Source organism: Scophthalmus maximus, chromosome 18 (assembly GCF_022379125.1).
Source record: "Scophthalmus maximus strain ysfricsl-2021 chromosome 18, ASM2237912v1, whole genome shotgun sequence".
In the NCBI taxonomy this organism is placed as follows: Eukaryota; Metazoa; Chordata; class Actinopteri; order Pleuronectiformes; family Scophthalmidae; genus Scophthalmus; species Scophthalmus maximus.
The window spans coordinates 8,582,546-8,592,500 of NC_061532.1; the positions used below are offsets into that span (position 1 = coordinate 8,582,546).

Sequence of the window (9,955 nt, forward strand, 5' to 3'; positions counted from 1 at the left end):
TGAAATGATCCAACAGATCGGTTTTTCATTTGCCGCTAAATTAGAAATGGGATATCTCTGAAAGATTGCACGGGCATATATGACACAGGCTCATACTGAGTGCTGGACCTTTCAGAAAAGGAACAATGTGTGTGCGCTGAACCAAAGCATGGCTACATTTTAGATTTAATGAGAGCATAAGACTTAGTGAGCATCGACAACCCCTTCAATCAAACCTGGCCTAAAACACTGCACAGAGGAGGCAGACGGCAATTAGAAGTATATTTATTATGAAACCCTATTATTTTACACCCACGCCCCCTTCATTTTAGCAGCTGGATACCTGGGCTAAAAAAAACAATGTTACAATCAGTAAAGCTGGGAAGAGGGCATTTATATAGATATTACAAATGAGCAGGAGTACCACCAAGTTCAAAGTGTTACATCAATATGAAATGCGATGATAGATGCTAATTTCATGCACTGGAGAAGGTGTAACAGATGGCAGACAAATAGAATTGGCGGATCTTATCCGGCGTGCTGTTTTTTTATGCAGATGAACGTACTTGAAAATGTAAACTGACTGAATCAGATCAAAGTCGTCCAGGGTCACGTCAGAATCACATGATCTCAGTCCATCTCGTGATGCCATTCACGCCTGTCATTATACAGTGATTTACAGTATAATGAACAGAATTTGCGTGAGTTGCTCATCTTCTTTTGTTGTATTTTTTTTTTTACAAAGTAACTGCTTGACGCACATTTCCCAAGAGAACTATGGCAATTGTATTAACAATACATTCTTAATTTTACGACCAGAAGCCACAGACGTTGTTAAATCAACCAGAATAATCTGAACGAGGAGTTACCAGCATAAATATCTTCAATACACAGACGAGTTTGCTGTCTGCCTAATCAGATAGTACTGAGGACAAAAGGCAGCATTGCCATCTGGTCATGTTCAAGGTAAATCACTTCCTGCTGGTTCATTTACCCCAGTTAATCCTCTATCTGATGCCCCCCGCAAACAACTGGCAGAGGGGAATAGTTTGAACCAAAGACCAGACCATGGCCTGCTAGCCGAAAGTGTATTTTCTTTCCCACCTGTGTTGTACTGCGGCTTTATTCTTCCAGGTTATTGTGTCCACATTAACAGTTAATAGGTTTTCTGTCATAACTGACACAAATCTTCTCCTCCTCCTCCTCCTCATCTTTTAGTTTCAGTAAACAAACACTCACTTTTGTCACTCCCTATTTATCATAATCACTTTCATTGCATTTCAGTGTAGCAGAACATGATTTATTTTTTATTTTTTTGTCATTGACATTTTTCAGATTCTCTTGTCTCTTGCCAACGACTCATAAACGCTACCTGCTCACCATCAGACATTTGGGGACATGCAGCATTGCATGCTTGGGAAATCTCCTGAGTGTGTGCATTAAAAAATGAGTGATGACAGCAGTGTTATATGCAGGATTACAGGACCTTTTTCTAGGAAAGTAGCATTTTTTGGGGGGTTGGGTATGCAGGATAAGTACAAACAGAGAGCCCTTTCCAAATGCAGCTGACGGAGTTTGAACATGGCTTCACCTGCCAGTGCGCAGTGAGACTAGGAGGGAGGCAGAGAAAGGGGGGGGGGGGGGGGGGCACTTGGCAGACCTCCACTGCTCACACTGTGCACTTGTTTAAGGCTGCAGCTGATAAGAAGAGACAGACGCGATTTCTTCGCTAACTGACGCAGAGGTGCAGGGCTTCTTTTCCCCGGAAGGCAAAACTCTCTTTGCTTTTAATCTGCAGATTGCAAAACTTGCAACAGGGAGGGATCGGGTGCCTTGCTTAAGGGCACTTCAGCAGGGACAGTGCTATATTCATTAGAAGGCCTGCGTACTGACTGCATGGCTGCTTTTCTCACATAATGCTCAAAAAGAATGAAAAAAACAAGTTGATGAAAAGGAGGAAGAGGAAGAATAAACGCAGTGTTACTTGAGGATAACATTAGTCTCTCAAAATTCAAAAGTGATATGGCAAATGGGGAGACATGAGTCACGAAAAAAGGTACTTGGCAATGACAAAATGTGTTATTGTAGAAACAACGTGGGGGAATCTTAAATTAGGCTGTTCTGGTGTTTTGAATAAAGAGGTCGGTCCTCTGCAGCTGCTACTGAGCTCTAAATGTGTTTGAGAATGAAAGCTTGAGGTTAAATCCTACTGAGATTGCAAAAAACAGTAATATCATTAACACCTAACAACTTGCATTTCAAGTTTGACAGGTATCAGAGCAAAGGAAAATTTGATTTAAATTTCCTTGATGAAATTTCTCTCCTACTTTACTGACTCTCCTCAGAGGCTACTTGAATTCACTTGTGCACTTTGATAATTGGATAATGTCTTTTCCATTTAATAACTACTTAAAAAAATGAAATATAGAACACTTTATTCCTGTTTTTATCCTTTTTTTTGCCACGGGTTCTGAAAACACTAGGCTTTTAATATTTGTGAGTTGAAGGGAAAGTAGAGCGAGCACATCGTGTACCGCCTGCAGTTAATGACCTTTTAATGAATTGGTGCGGATTCAAAGCTCATAATTTTACAGTGTTTCTCATATTGAACGTAACGAGCGAGTGTACACACTCTGCACCTCTAAAGGTTCTTCTGTCACTTCTTCAGGCCAAGTCTTCCTCCAGTTCTTGGCCAAGTCGACAATAATAACTCCGACTCTTTCAATCACAGTAATAATACTTATATTGCAGGTGTAGGTCAAGTTGTGGGATTGTTAATATCGTACTGTTTTGGCATATTTGCTGCTCTATCTATATAAGCAGGGACGTGGTTTGGGTTAAAAATCGTTTTGTAATCTTTTAGAATGCTTTCTGGCACTGTCAGATGTTTTCTGTCAACTAGTTACAAAGTGCTGATGAAAACTATTCAGACTATATGGATTTGTAATGACTCTATCATTCTGCATCGCAGCATTATGATGATTATGGATTAGACAGTCGATTCAATTAAGCAACGTGATTGGTGAAAAACAACTTTAGAGGACACAAACTCTGTTCCTGCTCCGAACGGTTGAACTGAACCCGGCGAAAGCCATTACACCTTGGTGATTCCTTTATGAAATCAATATCTAAGGAGAAGCTGCATATAAAGAGAAGCTGACCCAACAGAGAGGGATTTAGATTTTTAAAATTACAGAGAAGAGAAGTGGTTCAATCCCTGACAGATGTCCCAAATAGGCCTGGTCACACCAAAACTGTCAGCAGAGGGGACACACAGCCACAAGTGTACCTAAGAAGAACTAAGCGGTACAGATTCATTCATTCATCGTCTACCGCTTTATCCATTTAAGGGTCGCAGGGCAGTACAGATTATGGCAGAAAAATTGCCTGATATTGTGGCATCATACTCCATCCTTTTTTCACACTGCCCATCCATAACCTCAAATGAAGCCTTCCCTCCCCAGACTTTTCATCTTCTCTGTACTGCCCTCGAAAAGAGAAAAAGGGTTCTATTTCAGCTCAGTTGTACTAGTACAGCATTTTTAAATAAAGGTTTTCTATAGATAGATAGCACATGAACTAATGTGGCGAATGTACAGTATATGTAATGGTATATGGAAAATCCCTAATAACGCTGTTGATTAGGGAGAGTACAGAAGCAGCTATTACAATCTCTCCATTTGATTCTTAATCAATCACAACTTAAGTAAGAGTCCTTTTTTACTTTCAGCTTTTACAGGCAACAAAAACAACCTACAGGATTAAACTTCAGATCACCTTTCTAACCATTCAAGGAGGAAGGACATGCATTCAATTTTTAGTCCACAATAATTTGTTCTGTTACGCAACAATGATTGTAAAAATCCACAGGGTGTCTGTAGATTTTATGCTGAACAAACCCACAAAACTATACATTTGCCCTCAATTTGTAAGGGTAGAGACCCCAAAAGGGAAACATAGATATAAATATAAATACTGACTAATAATAAATGACCTGTTCTGTGTTTGCGAAAGACACCAACAAGCATGTTGTTGGAGGTATTTGCATGTCAGACTGTGGCGGAGACATCCCACACTCTGTGGTGTCCGTGGTCCACTGCCGGGAGGCGGCAAAATGAGTCCCACTGGTTCTTTTCCTCTTTACATCTCGAAGATGGCAGTGGGTCCTGCTGATGCTCTTTTTTTAACGTGCTTGTTCATTTGTGGACAGGAAACATGTGGGGGAAAACATGAACAATATGGTAATGTGTTCACTTGACCTTTGATCAGCTAAGAGATGCCTCCAGTTGGCGCATAACAACATGTCCATCTCATCTGTTCGCCATTTGTGTGCATCCACCTACGTTTACGTGTGGAAAAAAGTCCAATGGACGAAACTTCATCACACTTGCAGGTGATTTTGCTGTTTGGCATCTGCACACTGGCAATCTTTTTCGAATTTCTTTCACTTTGAGGTTTGACATTCATTTGGTTTTAATTTTGTTTTTTTCCCCATGACTGTTTCTTTATTCATCGTTCTTCCTGCAGAGTGAGCCAGCGCCAGCTCTATCTACCAATGTCACGTTGCATCTCAGCAACCACATCCAGGTTAATTCTAGCGGTGTGCTCAGTCCCCTAAGTCTTGCAGGACACTGGTCAAACCGAACACCCATTTCTGTCCGTCCAATTCCCCTAAATCCTTTGGAGTGCTCTGTGCCATTGGCCAATGCCAGCTGAGAGTGAAAGCACTGGAGCTACAGCTGCAGCACTGGAGCATGTAATATCTGTGTGTGAGGCAGACATCATCTAATGATGAATTTTACTAGATTTGGGGATTGTAGCCAAGGTCAGTGGATCAAATGGGATTTGTCGCTGGTAAAATGTCAGTCTGATCCAGGCATGGAGCCCAATCCTTTTCGTGTGGTGATACAAGTTTACACACACACACACACACCACAGGGACACAAGCAGGGTCGCTCTATCGCTCTGTTAACACGAGAGCACAACAGGTATCCAAGCTCGGGTTAGATGGCGTATCAATCGGCCTTTCATTGAAAAGCACAATAGGTACACAAGTTTCTTCATGACCCCTATATAAATGTAAATCACCTTTCTTTCTCTCCTTCTAAACTGAAATAAATCCATTTGTGTGGGCCTCCTAGGAGAGTTATGGCATCCTCCGCGGTCTCTACACTGCTCAAGATGAGGCCTCACGCAAGAAGTGGGTTAACTGCTACATATTTAAATAAATTTGACAATGAATGTTTCCAAAACTCACCCCCCCCCCCCCCCCCCCCCCCCAAAAAAGAAAAACATCTCGGTCAAATGAGAGTTTTCTTTCGTCTCTCTCTTCATCCTACTCATGAATGCTCTCCCTTACCTCGTACTCCACATACTCCTCCTCCTCCACCTCGTAGGAAACCGTTTGGATCTTGACGTGTTCGCCGTCCTCCAGCAGCTTTGCCTGAGGATCCTCCGTGCCGGGTGTTTCCGCCCCCGTTGTGCTGGACGTCTCCTTCGCCTTCTTCTCCGTGAAGGTGGTCTCACAGCACTCACTTTTGTATTCCTTAGCCTTGATGCTGCCACTGTCCTCCTTGTATAGGATGAAGTTGGGCCTGTAGAAGGCCTCGACTGCCAGATGCAGCGAGGTGGCGTCCAAAAGTTGCTGAGATTTCACCTTCCCGTTGGTATTGTAACCTCCTCCGCTCACTACGTTGCTGTTATTCACCTTTCCTCCTCCTCCTCCCTCACCTCCACCAGCAAAATAATTAATGATGTTTTCCTGGTACTGGTTATTAGGGAAGTCTCCCCCGTAACCGTTCACCATGTGCTTACTGTTTTTGTCCAGCAACGGGTTCTGGAGCTCACTGAGGTTCTCCATAGCAGCGGCTGTCAAAAAGGTGAGCGGAAGGAGCTTCTCAGTGAATTTTAGCTCTAGCAAGGGGATGGAAGAGCGATGAGTGGAATCGGCTCCTCGGTGGGGCGCTCTGATGTCAGCGGAGGTGTTAATGGGATTCAGAATGCAGCACTATGAGACCTGCAGAAGACACAAACCGCAACAGAGAGAGAGGGAGTGTAAAACTTGGCGGCTGAATTTAATTTGACATCTTCCAGCAGGTAACAGTTTGGTGACACTGAACGCCGGCTCAGATAAGATCAAAGTTCGGGCTGTCGCTCCCTCAGCAGCAACACCTTCAGCGGCATCTCGCTTGTCAAGAGCTGCAGATGATTCAATTAAGTTTCATTTCCTTCCTCACTCCGAATACATGGGCTTACACACACTCACACATATCTCAGCGCACAACATCATATCAAAGCACAGCCAGCAACTTAAAAAATATATATATATATATATATATATATATATCATCCTTCACCATCTCGGTGGTGTGTGTGTGTGTGTGTGGTTTCTGTGGAGCTAATAAGGTTGTGTGTGTGTGTGTGTGTGTGTGTGTGTGTATATATATTACTTTTTTACTAAATGTATTTTCTTTACCATGTGAACATACAATGGCGGTACAGAATAGGTTAAAGATGAGCATCAAAAACATTGAGTTGGCAGAACTTAAAAGTGTCGATGATGGTGAGTTGACTAAGATGGCCTATAGTCTGCCTCATTTCTACGGAGTGAAAGGAATACAAATTGGAATATTATAATCAACTGAATACCTAATTATGAAAGTGAATAATTCTGGATCAATTGCATTCAGGCTTGATTGCTTCTCCTCGGTATCCAGGATACGGGGAATGTCATTTTGATGGTTTTCAAAATAGCACACTTTAGTGCTATAAATTCAGGGGAGGATATCAATGCTAATCAGTGCACAGTGATTACATTTCAAAGCTTTTCAGTTCCGAATCAGATTCACATTTTTTTTTGCTTTAATACAGCTCCCCCTTCCCATCACCATTAATCTAAGACATGCACAGCCCTTAATATAGTCAGTCTTCAGAGCATAGAAAGTAATTTGAAAATTGATCAATATCTTGTAACATATCATACTGATGCCAGCCAAAGCCAGTCAAACACTAATAATTCGTTGGCTGTTGCTCCCACAGAAGACAGACAAAATGTCAAATACTTTACATTTAACCATCAAAATTATCAAAACTTCCTTCCCCCCGAGCTATTTCCAATCTGCAAAAATACCCAGAGTTCTCTGCTTCTGAGTTGGCACCCTTAACCTTTGTCTGATTAATCTGCATTTAAAATAGAAATGCCAAAAGCAGATTATTTCTCGGGGTCCTGACCCCAATTGTGTATGGCTGGCTCACTGCAGTGTTTCCAACCTGACAGAGAATAGGTATTTCCAATTGAAGACAACAAGATTACACATGATGCAAAATGGCATTGCGGCAATGGGATATGGATAATAGCGTTTCTGGCTCACAGGTTAATAACTTGTACACTGATCATCTCATAGATCCATAGACGATTTGATATTTTTCTTTGTCCTTTGTTTACACATGGTCAGAAACCTCTGCCGATTCATATCCAGCAAACAATTTCAATCCATTTTCAATCCAACTGTTATTTCTGCTTGACCTTTTATATTCAGTGTCACGCGTTCATTTAAACATCTAACATACAGTATATGACATTAAGATGTGCAGAATGAACCAAATATTTAGACTGCTGTATGGTTTTCAAGAACCCATACTAGAATAGTGTCCCATTAAACATGCAGGACATGGTCGACACTCCATCAGTGTCCTGAGGGGGACAGAGACTGACCATCAAGTCATGGTTCAGTGTTGCCACTCTTCACATATTCACTTGATATCTCTTTCTTCCCTTACTCTTATCATGCTAGATTATTTCTTTTTTTGTTATCTCTGAACTTTCCTCATGTTCCCTGATGTAGTGTTTTTTGTGTGCTATATTTTTGATGTCATCTGGCCCATGAATAAAATACATCCCCGCTCCCGGGCTTCCTGGAGCTCAGTAAGCACCGGACAGCCAACAAAGTTTCCACGGTTCCTCCCTGTTGGACCTCCTGCACCTGAATGTGCTGATACTATTGTTCCACACCAGTGCGCCCCTTGGTGCACGAATCGCTCCAGGCAACGCACACTCGTGCAGTTCTCGAATGTTTGCATTTCCTGGATGCGTGAACGAATTCTTGTGAAAGACCAAAGATGACCCGGTGCTGAGGTTGCTATACGTTATACAGTGCTGCTCTTTTCTGGGGCAGGATGCTCTCTGACCCGGGTTCAGACCCCATGCATTGTTAAAGTTTCTTTCAGCAAACTACCCTGACAACTACAGGGGGTGATCATATGATTTAGCCATGATATCCCGGGTAGGGTTGACTGATTTTATTGACATGAACTGCATATTTTTAAATGTATTATAATTTATGCTGCTTTCTATTTATGGGTTTTAATGGGGTGTCAAAGACAACTTTGACATACTGCACTGTTTTATGTGTCAGATTTTTTAAATGTCAGAAGACATTTGCTTTTCATATAGACACTTAAGCTGCAAGGGGCAACAAATTCGCATTTAACATCAATAAATCATTACTGCAATTCATGAATAATACTGAAGCACTGCTGTGATCACCAAACTCACATGAGACAGTCTGAAAGAGGACAAGACGCTTCTATTCCACAATTTATATTTGATGCTGGAATTTTTTGCAGCTCAAAGAGATGTTTGCCAAACAACACAGGTTTTCACAAGGGCAGATGCTCAGATGAAACTGTTCCGAATATTCTCTCTACATTAAGGTTTTCTTAAAAAGACCAGTGCACCAGGTTTTAGAGAGCAGATCGATGCTAATAAACTCACTCTCTGACACGGTCAGAGGAAGCGCAAACGCCGGCTCTCATGTAGCCATATTGAGTATTCTTCAAAGTACTTCCCTGTTTCTAACAAAATTCTGCACCAACTGCTACAAGCTGACAGCGGATTATTTTTCGTGTCATTGCTCGGGGATGCTCTGACAAATCTTTCTGGTCTTGTCGTGCGTCCACATTCGTTTGCCACTGTGTCGTCGGCGCACAGAGAGGGGCTTTTTGGGGAAAGCGGCAATTTAAATGAGAATGAGCTATTTGAGAGTGAGCTAAGCAATGTAGGACACCTCGTAATCAGAGGAGATGAATGCCATAGAGTTAACCATGTGTGCGTTTGTGTGTGCGTGTGTGTGCACATTTATTTGTAGGCGTCTGTGTTTTGTGCGTGTACGGCTGTGAGTAAACATATGTGTGTGTGAGTGGGTGGATGTGTTTGTTCGAGAAAGAAACGACACCGAAGAAGACAGAGAGGGAGAAGAGGTGGAAAGAAAGAGAGAGAGGGAGCGAGAGATCACACTTGTATGTGATCCTCTGGTCGAGTGCATTCGGACATGTTGACTGCACCGGCCGGGAGGTATAAAGAGCTGGGAGGCGCCGCTGAAAGCGAATGAGGCAGAGCAAACGCCGTAGCGAGGAAAACAATTCAGCATGACAGAGGTGGCACACAAGCGCAGGCCTGTGTGCTGCTGTGCAAGAGAGGCCCAGAGGTGCCTGGCAAGAGGGGGCGAAGAGATTCGTGAGCAACCTGTCAGCGTCAAGGTGCGGGCGGGTGCGGATGCGGCCGCGGCCGCCGCTAACCCGCCAGCCACGCTGATGCATCCGTGCGCCCCAACCCCATTAGACTACAGTCAGCACACTCCGTTTCAGCGTGTCAGCCCATTGCCAATCAACCGGAGACCTCTGACCCTGAAGTCGGGAGCGGGTATTATCAGCCAGGCCTTGAGGCCGGCGTGGTGAGATCTACAGCTGAATACCAATGTGTCTTAGCTGTCGGCCATGTTTACCGACCTATTTCATCCAGGCCGCGTCTCTCACAGCTCTTCCTGGAGATCAGATCACTGCGCTCGACAACAACAACTTCATCTTCCTGTAATTTCATTCTGGAAGCAGAGGCTGGCGTGTAATATGCATAATGATGCAACACCGGGTAGTTATTGATGATCACCCAGTGGGGCAATGCATGAGAGCTCATGGCCCA

The 9,955-nt window shown here is 43.1% G+C and overlaps 1 protein-coding gene across 11 annotated transcripts in view; it reads right to left on the minus strand.

Annotated features, from left to right (window-relative positions):
- syndig1l (synapse differentiation inducing 1-like) overlaps nt 1-9,955 on the minus strand; it is a 174,840-nt gene that overhangs the window by 20,636 nt on the left and 144,249 nt on the right. For 10 of the 11 annotated variants that reach the window (XR_004786441.2, XR_004786439.2, XR_004786440.2 and 7 more), the window contains one exon: nt 5,339-5,995. Coding sequence is in view for 8 of the 11 variants with exons in the window: in XM_047328684.1 (XP_047184640.1) it covers nt 5,339-5,839 (501 nt within the window). In the remaining 3 variants the exon portion in view is untranslated. Of the gene's footprint in view, nt 1-5,338; nt 5,996-9,765 lie in introns of all 11 variants that reach the window. The other variant, XM_035618330.2, reaches the window with a different exon arrangement.